General features: G+C 45.1%; 1 protein-coding gene across 1 annotated transcript in view; it reads left to right on the top strand.

Annotated features, from left to right (window-relative positions):
* Nucleotides 1–17898, top strand: part of LOC121835916 (protein CASP-like) — a 364265-nt gene that overhangs the window by 259001 nt on the left and 87366 nt on the right. The window contains exon 2 of the mRNA XM_042290461.1: nt 15598–15708. Within this exon, the coding sequence (XP_042146395.1) occupies nt 15598–15708 (111 nt within the window). The remainder of the gene's footprint in view (nt 1–15597; nt 15709–17898) is intronic.

Raw genomic sequence — 17898 nt, 5'->3', positions numbered from 1 at the left:
GGAAAGTTAGATGTCTCGAAAGGGGAGCTGGAAATATTCGTAAATTATAGGGGGCGTAAAAATAAATTAAATTAATAGCCGATATTGACGTAGAGAGCCGAACAGCTATACACGCGTAGGATTGTGACCATTTTTCGGCACTGTGGCCGCGGCGACAAAAATGCGCACGTGACGATAAACTCCAACTGCAAAACTGCAAACAGAGATAGCAAAACAAGCACTGCAAAGCCACCCGTATGCTTCACGTCACACGTTATTAGAAGCCAGGATACCGTGCATGAAAAGGCTGATGACTCCGGGTGACCGTCTTCAATGTGTTTTTGTTGTACCGCTACCGCAGCTGCGTAACGTGAGGGCCGCGCGTATATCTCTGCGATGCCCGACTCGAAGGACGTGTGCTCGGTATACGCTCCGAAGCGTTCATCGCCCGGATGCAATTCCTGCGATGTTCCGGGTCTTGTCGTACCCACTTTCAGTGTAAGTGCACAGATGTCATTGCTGAGTGGTACCAGTACGAACAAGTCTAAATCTTGCACGAAGCACAATGGCTTCCACGAAGTTCGTGCTGCCACGGAAAAACGCCCCCCTGATGATAGCTACACGGCATCGGTAAACACCGTTGTTGGAAACTGTAGCGCGTGTGGCTGTGTCAACGACCTGTTGGTGACACTGCATGACAAGACTGATTCCCTCGTCAAAAAAGTTGTCTCTGTCAAGGCGGAAAATGTTTTTCTGCTTCTGCATCTGTAAAGAAGCACGGAATGGCTGCGTCGTTTTACCACGCAAACCGTTGAGCCACGGCCGATTATAGCGTCACCTTCGCAACCCAGTCCTGAGTCGTTCAAGCTTCACGACGGTTCTTGGAAAAGGTTTGCCTTGCCGATCTATCGCATCAAGCAGTCTGGATACGTCTGGAAGCAATTTTACTTCAGCCGATCAGCGTCCATCAACATCTACTGTGGTTGTTGGGATGACGAAATGTTAGGCTAGGTGGCGCAAGCTGCCGCCCGTTACAAAGGGTATGGCCATTACCATCCATCCATCCATCCATAGGCCCTCCCCACCGCCGCCCGCAGCGCCCGTGTCGACCTACAGACGCCGACGGTTTTACGCCCGTCCAACGTAAGAAAAGAGGCAAGCCATCACCAGGTTTCTGTGCAGGAAGTAAGCTATCTTCCGCCCCTCGAGCACCTAGGCTCAAGGCGCTTTTTGTTTCGCGTCTCAAACCAGACACCTCAGGTAGCGATGTTGGGGAAGGGCCAACTAAAGTTTTGGGTGGGAAGTCTTTTACATGCACGAAGCCGAAAACAAGCCACAAAAGCTGCTCTTCATTCCGCATTGCTGTGAATGAAGAAGACTTTTACAAGGCGAACATTGCAGACGTTTGGCTCATGGGCTCTCTTTTCAGGCCATTCTTCGACGTCGTACGCTGCAACGAGGATCGTGAAACAGCTACGCCAAACTAGCTCGTCGAGTAGATTGTTCAGTGTATTATCAAAACGTCCGTGGCTTGCGCACTAAGGAATATGTTTCTCAACAACGTGGTTTTAAGAGAATACGATATTATTTTTTTAAGCGAAACTTGGTTAAATAGCTCATTTGCATCATCTGACTATTTCCCTCCCGAATACACGAGTGTTTGTCGGGACCGAGATTATAAAAAGCTTCCTAATAAAATTCGGTGGTGGGTTACTTATTGCAGCTAGCAAATATTTGTGGGCTATTCCCCGGTTTGATCTTGAAATCGAGTAGGAATATGTTTGGATTGAAATAACACTTTCTGATAAAACTAGTTTACTAATCGGCACTTTTATTTTCCTCCTAATCTCGACGGATCTAGGTTTTCAAATCTATTTAACATGCTGGTAGATAGACTGCATGTAGATCGACATCGTAAACTCAGTCTTGGCGATTTTAACATTCCTGATATAAATTGGAACTTGCAACATATTTCTCTGTCGAGTGGCACTGCCTCATATATTTAAGGTGAATGCTCTTTTTTTACTTGTTACCTTACTTGGATTCACCTAATTCAGTAGTTTCTAGAACTTAGCATTGAATGCGCTGAATCTGGCCTTGGCCAAATTTTTTTGACAACATTGAGTCTGTTTCCAGTCCGCTGGTATTACCGGATGTTTTGCACGTTCCTTTTTCCGTTTCATTCATGGTTTTCACGGGGAAAGAAAAGTTCAAGAAGAGTGAGTCGCTTGCTTGCTGAAGAAGCGATTACTTTGGCCTTTATCAATATTTAGGTAATTCAGACTGGGCATGCATATATAGCATGGCCGATGTAAATTGTGGCGTTGAAGCGTTTACAGACTATATTGTATCTGCACATGAATTTTTCGTTCCCAAAAAGTGTTCTTATACAAGTCGTTATCAGGACTGGTACTCTATTGAGCTGAGATCAGTTCTAAAAAAAAAAAATGAAAAACTGTATTATCATAGGAACTATAAGATTGCACACTCGGCTTCTTGGGACCTGAAATTGTTTGAATAGCGGGCGCTAGCTAAAAATTGCTGAGACGCGATAAACTTTTACACCGTGAGTCAGTAGAGCACAGTTTACGCCGTGCCCCAATGCGTTTATGGCGATATGTTAAAGACCGTACGACTACTACTTCGTCAGCGATAAACTTAGCTGACTCGTCTGGCACTATGCCGAGTGAGCCTGAAGATGTATTAAATGCGTTCGTGAGTTAATTTCCCTCGGTTTATTCTTGCGGCCGTGCCGCACTGGCTATGCCTGTCGACAGTGAGAATGCTAGTGATCATCTGTCAGCGTCATCTTTCGAACTTATTGACATTGAACTTGCTATCAAGAAATTCAAACCAAAGTTATCCGTTGCAATTGATGGTATCCCAAGCTTCATTGTTAAAGGGTGCCCTTCTATTAATGCGAAAGCATTAACTGTCCTATCATCATCAATTATCAGAGCATCCAAGACATGTTTTTAAGATAAAAATCCCGGTCTGAATATTTATGAGCATACACTAATAACGCAAAAATCAAATTTAAAAAAAAATTATGCATTTATTTACTATAGTTCACCAGTTCATACCAACAAACACAGACGATGATTTGACTGATTTGAGACTAAGTGCCGTCCTACGGCCCTGTAGTTGGTTGGTTCGAATCCCATGCCGAGGTGTTCGCAATCTGACGGAGGCTCATTTCGAAGAAGGCGCCGTGTAACCTGGGATTTCGGTTGCACGCCAAGAGATTCCCGGGGTGGTCAAAATTAATCCTGAGCCCTTTGCTGGGACGCGCCAGACGTCCTTCGTTGGTGCAGCCTGTAAAACCCGAACATTGTTTGGCAGAATTTGCCTAAACTTTATTTATATCGATTTGGCCTCTCACGTTTCTTCCTTCGGGCCCGGCTCTCGAGTTACCCAAAGCAGGCAGCCACAACTCGAATCCTCTTGCACGAGAGCGTGGTGATTTCGGGGAGTACCCCCATTTGCGAAAGCCGCTGCCAGTTTTTCACGATGTTTTTTACCCGCGCCCCACAATCGGAGCCCGTTCCCGACACGCCTAAGCCGCCGGACAATCGGCCGTCGTTCTTCCGTGCCTTCCATTTTTCCATGCCAAGCCGCGGAATGCGGCGGCCCTGGTCCCGATGGGCCAATCTCCGTCCATCAACGTCGCCGCTGCCAGCGTCTCGTTGCTCGCGCGCCAGTGCTGCGGATGATTCGATTTGGCCCGTCCGCGCGGTCGTTCATCGGGGACGCCGGAGCGGCTTGCGGTCCGGATTCCAATCTTTGCGTCCAATTAGACCGGAATGCGTCTCGCTCGCGCAGGGGGGTGTCGCCGCTTTGCTGCGTGGGCGCTGGATTCCCGCGGTCATGTATTCGCCGCGTCGCCACTTTTTTTAAATGGCGTTTGCTCTGGTTGCTCTGGGTTTATTTGATTGGCGTAGGAATCGGGCTCGAATAGGTGAATGCGACCGTTTATTTGTAAATGTCGCGCGTACCCGACGAGACATTTCGATTTTGTCACAAAAGCTTGCCTTGTCGGCGATTTCCAGTTACTAGGTGACCAGAACGGGGCGAATGTGCCACGCCAGTCAAAATGGTTCATTATCGAGCAAATAAGTTATGGGTTTTCTAGTTCGACATACAGGGGTCTAACGAGCGGTAGAAGAGTATGAACTTGGGCTAGTTGATGATTCATTGACGACGGACAAGTTAAAGGAACCTTATCATTTTATCATACAAATTTTAACCTCTCTTCGAGACCCCACGCTCCGCTGCTTCCTCCCAGCCCCGTTCATACCAACGGCCCTAGCAGTAGTTCATTTAGAGCATAGCACCATGTTGTGATGTCATCACTTACGGGGTCAATGAGTAAAATCCCATTATAAAATCATTTATCCACACACGAAATTCATTTCATGACTCCGTTAAGAAAAGAAGAAAAAGAATGTCAGACCGTCAACTTTGACGATACTGGTGTAACAACGTGTTAGCTACAAGCTTCCCCTATCCTTTTTACACATACAATCGAAATTGTCCCTGGGAGTTTATAATCCTGGTCGTGATATTACAGAGAGGAGCAAATAGGAGTAATAAGCTGGAGCAACCTAAATATTGCGCTGCAAAAAGCAGCCGAGCCCACGGCTGCTAAGCGCGAGCTGACGGTGAACTTCCACGGCTGTTTTGCAACGTGCATTCCACACCATCAAGATTGCTGGTATTAGATGTCTCTGGACTTAACTTCGTTCTGAGCGTGCGCAGTGAACAGCTAACTCACACGTGATGTCCAGTGAATACCCTGTATGCATGGTCTGCACTGCGGCCATTACGGACTCCAGATCGCGTACCTTCTTCAGCACACATTTCGCACCAGCGTGTTTGTCTGTCTCTCCAGGAACAAGTGCGAATGAGCACCAGCACGGTGCGAAGACGTCATGCGCAACCCGTGTATATAGTTGTGTGAGCACGCTCACAAACGCACTTCGGCTTCATCAGCTGAATCGCCAGAGATGGCGGCTGTCAAGATTTATTGGCAGTCAACGTTACAAAAATACTCAGTTGGGAAACTGTCATAGCAGCCGGCTGTCAAAAGTGGCTCCGATCGCTACTCGCGAACCGAACTAAACGCGATCGCAACGCCGCCATTTCTCCCGCAGCGGCCACTCTTTGAACCTCACTGCCGCAGGTATTGGTTGAAGTCGAGTCGCGCAAGGGCCGGTGGCGCCATCTCGCAGGGTTACCTCGCAGTAGCTAGAGAAAGCAACTTTTATGTTTTGACTCGTGGATAAAGGGTGGCGCTGTTATCGTATCTAGATTAAGATACCTACATCTGGGAAAAGTGGCGCATTCTCCTTCCCTCCTCTTCCAAAAAAAACCTCCTTACCCCACCTCTAACTTCCGGTGTTCGACCGTGGCGCCCTCTGGATATTCCCAAGCGTCTCGGCGTCTCGGCCAGCTGGAGCGGCGCAAAGCCCGGTCGTGTGGACTTTTCTCGACATATAAGTGTCGCCATTATCTTATTTAAAGGCCGCCTTCGCACCCGACCGTCCTGAAGCCACCCTAGATCTGTTCGTCCAACCGTAAATCCCGAAAGTACTTTGGATAATCGTCCCAATCGTCTCTACCGAGTTGTATGATCGGTCAGTGTCTCGTGAGTGTCTGTCTACCCTTCGACTTGACGGGAATCGCAAATCGTTTTTAATCATGATGTCAAACCGCCAATTGCAATTATATTCTCCAGGATTTCGGATGATTCACTTCTTTTTATTATGTGTCCTTGGCGAGTTTTCGGGAGGGGTTGCCCTACCGGGTCATTTTTTTTTTATACATGTATGTAAAATATATACTATATGGAAGTTATGTCCTTGGGAGAAGCACGCAGCCATACACACAGGGTGTTTCACGAAATTTGGGTCAAATCGTTCCTGTGGAAGGTACGCATCAAACAAAAAAAAGGTCGATGTAATACTGGTCCGTCCCAAAGGGCAAATTTAGAAAAAAAAAAAAAAAAAAGTTTGTTATACTTAGATTAAGAATTACCCTCGGTAATTAACTTTATAACTTATACATTTAAAGGTACCATTTCAATTAAAACACGGCGGGCATACTTGAAAACTACTAAATCTACCCATATTATAGAGATATAAGGCATGCGCACCCTTTTACGGTGGTCTGTAAAAAAACAAAACAAAAAAACATTAAATTTGGACATGTTTAAAAAGAAAAAAAAAGGGGGGGGGGGGTCTTAGGAGGCAGCGCAAGGAAGCACAAATATAACGCTAAACTAAAGGACACCATAACTTTGTACACCCTACCATAGAGCTAGCAGCACCCCTGTACAGCCTTTGTCGCTTCTAGTTCTTTGGAGCCTACGTCGTGCGGAAAAGCCTCTATAACGAAGACAAGCTAGCTCAGTATGAGTGAACGTTCAATGCCGTTTTACTCTTAAGAAGGTCATACGTTACTCAACGGCTTGCCGTCACACGTTAGTTCAAGTCAATTTAAACGAATAACAAAAGTTTAAAGATAAATACATTTGTTTTCTTTTCTTTCAATATTGATGTACAATTTTGCTGCATTTAAAGAAATGATCTGCATTTTTGTTTCAATAATAACATGACTATAGTAATGGCTAAGCGTAACTTTTATATATTCTAACATGCACTTAAAGATGATAATTTTAATTTATTTTGTGTCGCTTTACACGAAGTAATTCGTTGGTAAATAATTTTTGAATTATTTAAAATTTATTTTTAAATTTATCTTGTAGGTGGGTCTTGGCCGTGCTAAATTTGTTCGTTGTCTCTTTACGCCTCGACTATTGGTTTGTCTCGTCTTTATGCAGTCCATAGGCATTTGTCTTTGCTATGGAGGTTTCACGCGAAGGAGATTGCCTCCTTCGCGTGAAAACGACGGCCACATGCCGTGCCTGCGCAAGCGTTTGTGAGACGGGACGGGAATAAAAAAAAAGGGTTGTCATCGACATTGAAGATTGACATTCTTTGGAGACACAGCAATAGTAATTGTCAAAAGTAAGTCGGCGAGACGAACATCTTCGATTCTCTCGTGTCTCACGCAATAGCCTGATCGATAACGTTTCTGCTCAGGTTTGGAAGCGTATCAAGCAGTTCGTAGAAGTCTTCGAGACATCGACGTTTGAATAATTACCGAAGAATGGTTCGTTTCTTATTGCTATAGGGCCTGGCCTTGTGTGCCGGGAACAGCGTGACGCCGCTATGCGATCTCATTCGCCTTTCTTCCCATACCTAAAGCGCTCAATATCCGCGCATCAAGTACTGAACTGAAGAAAAAAAGTCACATGAAAATTTGCTTCATGAGTGTTTGTTTTATGTCTGCCGTGTTATTGTCTGGTTGCCTCGGTGACTATCGTCCCGTTAATCATGTCTTGAGTACAATATTTGTTTTTGTTGTTGTTGCCGATGTATCGTTAGTGGAAATTTTTAACTTAGGTTGTGTGATGTTACCTCCAGAGTTTACCGCAGTTCTTGCGCATATAAGGGTATGAGAGACCGAACGTTCCTATGGTGATAGTGCTAGTTTACCGACACTTGTTCACGTGGCAACGCCTCTAATAAGCTCCTACACTCAGCAGCTTTAAACGGATGCAGCTTCAAGAAATTGTCAGGTCTCCATTAAAAAGATATCTGTGTTTATTATCACATTCAATGATCTACCGACTGCTTTTAACGAGTGATTGCTAAAAAAAGAGGAAAGAATTAATGAATTTGCCGCAATGTCGCCATTGTAATAGTTTTTGTGGTTATCTTGATTTGATATTGCATACTGACAAATCTTTAAAAAAACCTTTGGAGTCCTTGGCACAACAGTAACAGCACGCACGGGCAAGGATTTTAAATAACGTTGTAGCGAACTATGCTGGCACGTCAATCAAGATGGTAGTTCTGTGCTTCATTTCACGAGTTGTGATCTAGAGGACTAAAAAGTGCAAGAAAACACGGACGAAGAGACACATACAACACGGACTGGCGCTAACTTTCAACTGATTTAATCAAGGCAAACATTGAATGAATGAGCATCAACATCACAATGAATTAACTAGCCCAATCCAAATTTTAACTCACGAGTTGTTTTCGTTGTTATGAGGTGCCATGCGAGACACTCACGTTGTTAAGTCACGCGTTCTCTCCCCTGACTGGTGAAACACCGCAGAGAACCTTGGAGCGAAGATTAACAGCAACAAAAATTAACTCGAACGGTACAGTACGTTATAAGCAATATCTTTATTCCGTTAATATTATCAGAAGGCTATGCAGAAATGCTTTAGAATGCTGATCTACTTTTATTTAAAATAAAATAGCGACAAAGCTACGTATTTACACAATCAAAGTGTACTGACGCAGACGCCATTAATGTCTGTACGAAATATCTGAACTCGCAGATTTCAGCTTAAATTTTGCCGAAGCGTTGTTTCGCCGCAGTGCTCTTCGAAAAGCCACGAAAGCTGTTAATAGTAAGCCGTGATAGCTTCCACTTGTAAAGGGCGTCATGACTCAAGAATTAAACGAGTTCGATTATGCTTGATAGGATATGTCCACTACCCAATATACGGGAACACTGTCTCTCGCCATTAAGCTGGAAACAAAGCTAAAAAAAAAAAAGGGTTATGTGTGTGTTTATACAGCCTAGAACTTGGTCTGCCTCACAGGGGCGACGAGTCTCCCAGCTGTAGATGAGAAATTTAGCCAGTGCGGTACAGCCGCTAGCCTGGGGTCTTTAACGTGCATCACGCAGTAGTGATACACGACCGCACGCCGGTACAATGCTCATCCAGATCGAAACGGGCAGGGGTGGGGCTCGAACCCAGGATCCCTGGGTTCTGCAGCGCGAGCGAAACAAAGCTAAGAACGTATGTCGGGAGACGTTCATTCACGTGTTCCAGAGCTCGCGCTTAATGTACAGCTTTTTTTTTCTCAGGCACGTGTGTACTGTCTGCATTACCATCTCCTGCAGCAGGGGTAACCGAAAAGGCTGTGAATTCTGGCTCTGGTTTCTGACTTTCGCAGTGGTGAATTTTAAAGCGAAACAGAGTATCATAACCCTGGCTTCCCTGGCAAATAGTATGGCTGGTTTCATTACGGATACTTTTCTGTGGAATTTCAGAAGTAGTGATGAGTGCTCGTGCACAGCTCTGATTAGCGCTCAAGGTGCTCGAGGGCTCGTGCGCCCATAGCTGCGACTGCAAAACCACAGAAAATGCACCTTTCCAGAAAATCCCGGGAGACCCCGCAGCGAGGAGATATATGGGTACAGTTCACTCTCTTGTGGGGCTGTTCCGACGTACGTTCGTGCCCACTCGAACCCTTCGTACAGCCTGCAATCCGGACGATTCATTCTCTTGTTTATCGTGAGCTTAGAACGCACAAAAAATAAAGGAAAAAAAAACTGAGGTCATCACGTACTTTGTTTTGCTTTCATTCTGCCTTCTCTGCGTCCTAAAATTACAAAATTCCAAACCAACGTCAACACTGTCTTCGATTCCTGGATAATCTCAGGTGCCGTACTACATCGGAACGTCACTGTGCGTCAAACGGACGATGGGGGCGCCACATATTTCCGGAAAGGTATAGGCTCCTTGCACATGACGTCATTTCCGATACCCTCCAGAGAAGAGGGGGAGAAGGAGCTCCCCTCTTATCAGGACCCTCCTTTGTGCCTTCCGGATTTGCACAGGCGTCGCTATTCTCCTCCCAGAAGATTATAGAAGATTAACCCGTCACTCAAAATTCTTACAAAAGCAGCTTCCCTCTCCTCCTTTTACTTGGTGTGCAAATGTGTGCGATGTGACGTCAATGCAAGGAGCCTATAGGCTCCTTGCACATGACGTCACTTCCGATGCCCTCCAAAGAAAAGGGGAAGAATGAGCTTCCCTCTTATCAGGACCCTCTTTTGTGGCTCCCGGATTTGCACAGGCGTGGCTATTCTCCTCCCAGAAGATTATAGAAGACTAACCTGTCACTCAAAATTCTTACAAGAGCAGCTTCCCTCTCCTCCTCTTTTATGGTGTTCAAAAGTATGCGATTTGACGTCAGTGCAAGGAGCCTATAGTGTCATAGTTAACTCAATTCTTTTTTAGTGACACGTGTAATCATTTTTGCGCAATGTTTTTTTTTCATTTTTTTTTTTTTTACTTTTTACATGTAACACTAGATTTTTTTTTCAATAGTCTACGAAGCAATATTGGCGGTTGTCGTTGCTTGAAGACGAAGCGCTCGACTGGACCCAAGTATTCGACGAACGGCGAAGCAGCGCCCGTTTCCCATACAAGCTCAGAGTATGTGGTCAAGCAATGACGGACAGGTGTTGACGTGCACCTTCGAAAAGGTCTATTGTACACTTTATTAAAGTGAGCTTAATTTAAATAAAACTGTGGCAGGGCGTAGGTTTGGCGATGAAAAGGCAAACGATAGAGTCGATACATTTGTATTGTACAAAATAATTGGTGCGATAGCGTACCATTCGAGGGAGGCGCACTTACCAGGCTCGTCGGTTTTATTATTAAGTGTGTCTGATTTCAATTTCCTGCGTGTCGACCGACGCAGGCGCATATTGCCGGGGCTCGCCCTCTTCTGGGGCACTTCCGACTGAAGACCGGTTTCGTCAACATCGCCACCCCCGACCGCCTCTGTACCGTGACACGACGGACGACTCGTGTCCCGGCCGATAGCCTGTCCTTCGGGAGAGCGACGGGACGCCGAATCAATGGACGCCATCGACCGTACACCAATCACGGATCGATGTCAAGTTCCAGTGTTTGGCAGCGGTCGGGTATTTCTTCGACAGTCGCGGCTCGCTTCACTTTTGTTTAAAACTTTTAAAGTGTCTGTCCCTCTTTTGTTTTTTCTTTTCTTTTTTTCTGAGTGCGGGGACGCGCAGGCGTTCGGAGACATCTCCTTTCCGAAGTGCGAGTCAATAATACTCCGGCTGATTAGATCGATGGGCGAGCGGCGGATGTCGATTTGTTGGCCGCCTTTGTGCTGGACTGCTGTCGCCGCGCTCCCTTTGTCTCAGGGTGGCGGCGGGACGACACCTTTACCCAGCTTTGCCTCACACGCCATTGCGTCATCGCCGCAAAGGCGCCTATTTCCGGTCGCCTTAATTTTGAGCTCTGGAGCTACTGTTCGCAAGTGCGTGGGAAGAAGCTCGCTCAGGCTCTCGGTGAGTTTCGTTTGCTGTGTGCGGAGGCTGTTTGGCATTTTGAGACTATGAATTATATCTTGAAATTATTATCGGTTTTCCTAACGCTCTTTCGAAGCCTTCATTGTCAAAAGAGGGTTCGAAAAAGAGGTTCTTGGCGTCTTGTCAAGGCCACGCTTCCGCTTCGCATGTTGACGACAAACATCTCGCTCCAGCTGCGTTGATCGCAGCTCCGGTAATGCTTGCGTCCTAGATCACCTTCGTTGCGACGTCGGGGATGTGTTTTTAACAAAGGCATTTCATGCTTTCGGCATAACTAAATGCCCAACAAAGGGCGGCGAGTTTTGTTTTTTACACCACCCCTTCAGTAGGGCGTGTTCAATATTGATGTATTTTTGTTTTTGATGTTTTCCGACTACACGATATTGGCCGGTGTGATCATCTTCTTGAGGTTCAAATATTCTTCAATTCGAAGAGTCGAGCTAATTTACGCTTCCCGACATACGTATATAATTCGTTGCTTTATCACTAAATTATTTTTTAAATGTAAAAATAAAACAAAAAGTAACAAAGAAAGACGCCAGAGGCTAAACCATGTGGTAAGCGATTGCAGAAATGGTGTGCATAAAAAAGCGCGATATTAAATCAACTATAGAAGTACTATGAGTAATTTAGGACTAAAAAATTATGACGGTGAACGTAGAAAATGGGTCTCGTCTTCCAGGGGTACGGAAACAAAATGTTGTGGCCGCGAGCCCCTTATCCCTCTCTTCGAAATCTTTCCAGCAAGAAGCGTAGTGCGTATTGCTCTTGTGACGTCAATGGCTCCTGCACAGCCAAGGGTACTGCGCTAGCGAGCGTTGCCGCATGGTGGAGTCAACGTGTGACAATCTCGCCTAGTAGTCTTATCCGAGGACTGTACGCCCTATGGCCTATAGATAGCTTGCACGCAACGTTATTCGCGGCCATGCCGGTATTTCATGATGTGCCGCGAGCGTTCGGTTCCCCGTGTCAGTCTCACACCGCAGCTCGAGGGAACCAGTAAGTAACCGTCAAACCCAGCATTGGCGGCACCTGCAAGCTATGTGTGTCACTTATTCGCTGGGTGCCATATTTGAGAGCGTTATTCACAGCGCATACCGTGCGGGGGGGGGGGGGGGGGGGGGGTGAGGAGAGTGGTTGGCCTGGCAGAAGTCCCCGCATCCTCAGATCAAGCTCCTACCTGACGTCTGCATAGAACGGCGATCTTGATGGTTTGGAATGCACGTTGCGGAAGCACTGTGGATGCTTTAACGTATACAACTTAGAGGACTCGTTAGCGCTCTCCACCAAGTCACATCTGGACTAAGTAATTTCACAAGAGAGCAATAGTGCCGCGAACTGGCGCTGCTTCTGGCCGATGACGTGGAGGCATTCCAACGGAGCTTCACAGACCGCCACGAGGCGCAATCTTGAAATCTTTAATTCCTTTTAATATTAGTTTTCTTGAACTTTCTGCGGGCAGCCCACGAACACTAGTGACTAGTGTCCCTGGGCTGCCGCCACAACATAGACCACACCTAAACGAACAAATAATTACAAAACATTTCGTTTCCGTGCCACTTTAGAAAGGTTAGGTAGTTGGCATAAAAAGGGAACGTTTATTCTTACATACGTGTTGGATAACAGTCCGGATAGTTTGTTTTAATAACTTTAAACCATCGAAACTTGTAAATCACTGGAATTGGACTGTACAAACAACCACGTCTAAATGCGCTTTCATTCAAAACGATTGCAATAAGGGCGACCAACTTTTCTCGAATTAGACAGTTCAAACGCATTCCACAAAAGTTGCCCTATTTACAATAGTCGATTCGTTTCACACTCTAGCGCTCACAACAAGTCAAATTATGCGAGATATTTAAGTAAGAAAACAAACATTGCAAGCGTATCTAAATTTATACGTACATTTTCATTTTGCGGTAAAATGTTTTCACGACTTGGGAATTTGTGAATTCAAGGCGTTTTTTTTTTTCTCGAACAAATTCATCTCCCAGTAGCAGCCATTTTTCTATTTTATAGTGTCTTAATGTAAGCTCAAATATGTTTTCAAATTGGAAAACAAATTTAAATCTGAACACCGGGCATGTTTTTAGAAGTTGCAATTACATTTTGCCGGGTGTTTTGACAATTAACTGACGATTTGATGTTTTTGTTTGATATAATGTTAATAAAAACACGAAAACTGATTGGTCCAGCGTTGTAAAGAATTAGCAGTTTATCGTGGCTGGAGACTGAAATCAGTTACAACGTGTATCAACTCTTCCATTTCTCAAAATTATTGGAGCTGCCGGAAGGAAATATTTGTGTAATTTGGCCTGTTGAGGCCAGATCTGATAAAACCAGTCCCTGTTAATATTCCTCCGTTCCTTGTCCCTCCACATCCCCTGGTTATATATACACAAAAATTCATACTGATATATATTGCACAGATGAACGAGTTCTTTTTTTTATTTTGTGTGACCTATAAAGTGTATAAAATCGGCACTCACTGTCTAATTATTGTTATTACAAGGTAACTGGTCTTGACGAAATGTTTATCGCATATAACCGTTTTTTTACGTGTCAAAAAAAGAAAATAGAGAGAGATTTGAAACCTGTATTCGAAGAAGTTCCTTTTTTACTTTGTCTGGAGTCCTTTGAACTTACCTAGCTAAAACTTTTTAATATCTTAATTGCGCGCTTTGAACATGCCGGACACGCCATTTTATATTGCAATTTGCGCACCACACCTATTTACACTCTCCAAGCGTCTAATGCATAGACTGCAGTCAAACTTCATAAGTTTTTTTTTTTTTTTTTTTTCGGAGGGGGGGGGGGGGGGCGGCGATATCAGTTGACTTATACCGCTCAGGCCACACGAAGTGCCTGATGTAAAGTTATTTACACCAGATATATTGTGATATCACATCTGCATGTTGTTAGGGCTATAAGATTATGTCACTGAAAGGCTCTTAAAGGGGCACTGACACCCCAAAGGTCGTATTTATTTTTATTGTCTAAAACGATGCAAGTTGTAGTCATAGACACGCAAAAAAAACCGCATCGCGAAAAAAAATTTTCCCGCGTGCGCACGCGCCTTTTTATTTTTGGCGTTTGATTTTCCCGCCTCTCGCCTCCTCGCTTCTTTTGATCGGTGACGTCAAAAATCAGGAAATTCAGAAGCTTTGTAGGCGACATCTCTATAACATTTAATTACGGCAATCCTAAAACATGTTTTTTAACGCAATTGCGAACGCACTACGGCCCTTCTTTTTGAAATACCAAAAATCGGGAGTTCGTTGTGGTGCCGTCTCCTGGATTTGTATCCTCCAACGGAAAACAGGCGACACCGCTCAAAACCGGTCCGCCGAAACGCCGGCGCTAGCCGGCGCTCGCTCCTATCCTCCTCGCTTTGGGTCGCCATGGCAACAGCAGGGAGTGGTGACAGGAAAGTGGACTCTCAGGTCTCCTCAATTTTTGACGTCAAGGCACCGGCGCCGATCGCGCGGGAACTTCGATTTCGGCATTTGGAAATTGTTTTTTTACTTCACGAATACTGAATTCCCAAATCTCAAATTTTGAGGGTAATGTCCCGGCATCGTTTTCAATCGTTTCGGATAATAAACAAAAATATGATTTTGATGTGTCAGTGCCCCTTTAAAGGCATGGGCAACGTTTATGAGAAAATATAATTTACCACGATAACTACATGCTACACTTAATGGGGGTGTTGAATGACGCAAGAAGTCCAAGGTAGTGCGATATTATGTAGCATGGTCAAAATAAGAATTCCAAGATACTGAATAGTTCAGATCCCACCGATGCTTTATACGCACCAGACTGTATAATGCCCGGCCTCCTAAGGGGATGTGGAGCGTTTGCGCGTGTTTTCTTGACCTTTTTGTGGAATTGTAATGTCCAAAGGGAATGAAACGACTCATCAAGACGGTTTCCACTGTTACTTCAAGCACTTAAATACAGCATTTTCCTGTGTATGAGTCGAGGCTTTTTCTCCTAATTTTTCTCGGCGCGTCTTGTACAAAGGTGGGACTTATACGCGTGTATTTTTATAAGCATGGAACTTTACTGCGCAAAATGTAGGTCGCGGGCCCAATATTCCTCGTTAAATTCGTTGGCGAGAATATTGAAACTAGCTCCAGATTGAGCGCATACCGAGTGCACACATATACGGGCTTAGTGTCGAGACAGTTTCGTCGCGGTGACCATACAAAGAAGTGCGACTTATACAAAAGTGGGACTTGTATGCTAACTTTTCCCCCAAAACAAGCGTGTTTTTTTTTGTTTTTTCTTTACGGGTGTTGCGATTTATAGACTTCAAAATGCGGTGTCTAAACGAGGCAGGCATTCCGTGCCTCCGGGTCCAGTAGGTTGGCGTAACGCTTGGTGTCTTCCTTTCACGCGCAGAAGGAACTGGACGTGACGGCCACCCAACTGGTGGACCGACAGGACGCGAGCGATGCAGCCAGGTCCCGACTGGTTCAACTCTGCCGGGACTTCAAGAAGGGAGCCCCCCAAGTGAGTGGCTGGACATTTGGCCCCCGTCCGACCCGCCCTCGCGGGAACGCGACAGAACAGCACACGACAAAACAGCACGCGACAAAACAGCACGGTCAAAACAGCACGCGTCAAAACAGCAGAGCGTCAAAACAGCACGGCGACAAAACAGCAGGCGACAAAATAGCACGCGACAAAACAGCACAGCGTCAAAACGGCACAGCGACAGAAGAGCACGTGCCAAAACAGCACGGCGTCAAAACAGCACAGCGACAAAACAGCACGCATGTAGCAACTTCGAGCGCGCTCTTCGCCTCTCTCTGCGCGAATATTTTCGAACCTAAATAACCTTTTCATTTATTGTCGCTAGATTATAAAAGAATTTATTGCCTATTTCATTGCTAAGTCAGTGTTTGAACTGGTGCTGCTGTGTTATTGCTAAAAACAAACGAAGTTAGCAGTAGTTACTACTACTTAACTACGCTGATCTCTTAAGAGATTGGGCAGTTAGAGGTGATATCTTCGCGTCGATGTTAAGCGAGTTGTCTGGTCTTTTTTTTTTTTGTCTTTTTTTGAGAACCAACGGAAGACGAAAAATTATTGTGAAAAAGAAATCCATAAGTTCAAGTTATGAACCGTCTGGTTTGCGGCGGTCCGGTGAGGTTCCGTAGTACTCGTTGTTTCGTAACTACCACGTACGCAAAAAACGTCCCCCCCTCAAAAAAAAAAAAAAAAAAAAAAAGCGGGAGATGCACCGATTACAGATGCATTGATAAAACGGGGAAGATAAGGTAACTTTAATGTCGAGGGAATTCAAGGTGTACCATAGGCAACGATTCTGCGGGGTTCATTCGCCGTGAATAAAATGTCCCGGAAACACGCGGCTGCTGCTTGCAGGCGAGAAGTTGTTTTGAGTTAAATTCACAGATTATTGCCGACAAAGGGGCCTCGATCGAGTGGAAACCGGTGAAGCAGAAACAAGCCACAGCCTCAATGCTGTTGCCGTACAGCATGGGCTAAGCGCACCGTTGCCGCACACACTTTCTGTGTTTTTTTTTTTGTTTTTTTTTTAACAGCTAACAACAGCACGTTGCCGTGCGATTGATTCATTTATTGTAGACGACATCACCAACAAACTTGAGCGTCAATATTAGCAGAACTGCTTGAGGAATAGCCAGAATACGCAGCAGCGGGGGCTTCGGTACTGCCCAGGGAGCCTTCATGCGCATCGAATATACCCCCCACTCCCAACTTGCTCCCATGAGAGCGGATTCGACAAATTGGCCGTCGACAAGATGACCTTCGAGGAATATGCCTAGACCCTCCATTCCTTTCCAGCGGCTACTTTGAGACATGCATTTTTTAACTCCATCGCTATATTTAGGGTTCAGCGTTTTCGGCTTAAACCAATAAAATCGGTAAACGTACGGCGAAATCTTTTTTAAAAATTCGGTTTTAACTGACAAAGGTCAGTATTTTCGAGGGCGTTTGGAGGGGTGCGTGGGGGAATGTGCTTCATTACTGACCGTATGACCACTTCCTTGCGCAGTTTTTAGCCTGTCTCCGAGCTCGGTTCAACCCTCAAGAAAAGTTGGACCGACGCAATGGTCTTCAGGACGAAATATGGGTTTTTCACCTGATAGGGATTTGTGTGTCGAATTCTTTGTTCAAAGAAGAGAGTTTAATTGTGAACTGAACAATAAAATTAAAGGGCATCCGTAAATGGCGCACATCTTTTAACACCCCTAGCTTCCGTCTACTAGAGGAGGGCATATATACGATTGATTTATTGTCGTTTCTTGGACTGCGCGAATGATCCACCTCTCGCAGTCGTGAAAATGGGGGAAAGACGCACTGAGTACAATGCTTGCAAATTTTTTGGATTTTGATATTTGCCTCTCCGACTGAAGTGGAAGTAAAGCTCATGTTCGTCCTGTGTACAAATACGAGCCCACGACGATAATGTCAGATCACGATAGGGCGCCAGTGCGTCTTGCAGAACAGGTTGCGTCGGCTGCCACAGACAGCAACAAATAAAAAATTCAGTACCTGGTTTACTCACTATTCATTTTAAACAAACGCCTTTAAATATTGCATTTTCCTCAGTATACTGGTTTTCGTCAATAAACCGAAAAGAACTGAAAAGTTTATGAGTCTATAAATATACTCAGCAATAAACCGAAAACTCCTGCTTGAAATAAAAACCGAAGA

Source organism: Ixodes scapularis, unplaced genomic scaffold (genome assembly GCF_016920785.2).
Source record: "Ixodes scapularis isolate PalLabHiFi unplaced genomic scaffold, ASM1692078v2 PGA_scaffold1__304_contigs__length_218370807, whole genome shotgun sequence".
Lineage (NCBI taxonomy): Eukaryota > Metazoa > Arthropoda > Arachnida > Ixodida > Ixodidae > Ixodes > Ixodes scapularis.
This window is presented reverse-complemented; position numbering and strand designations above follow the sequence as displayed.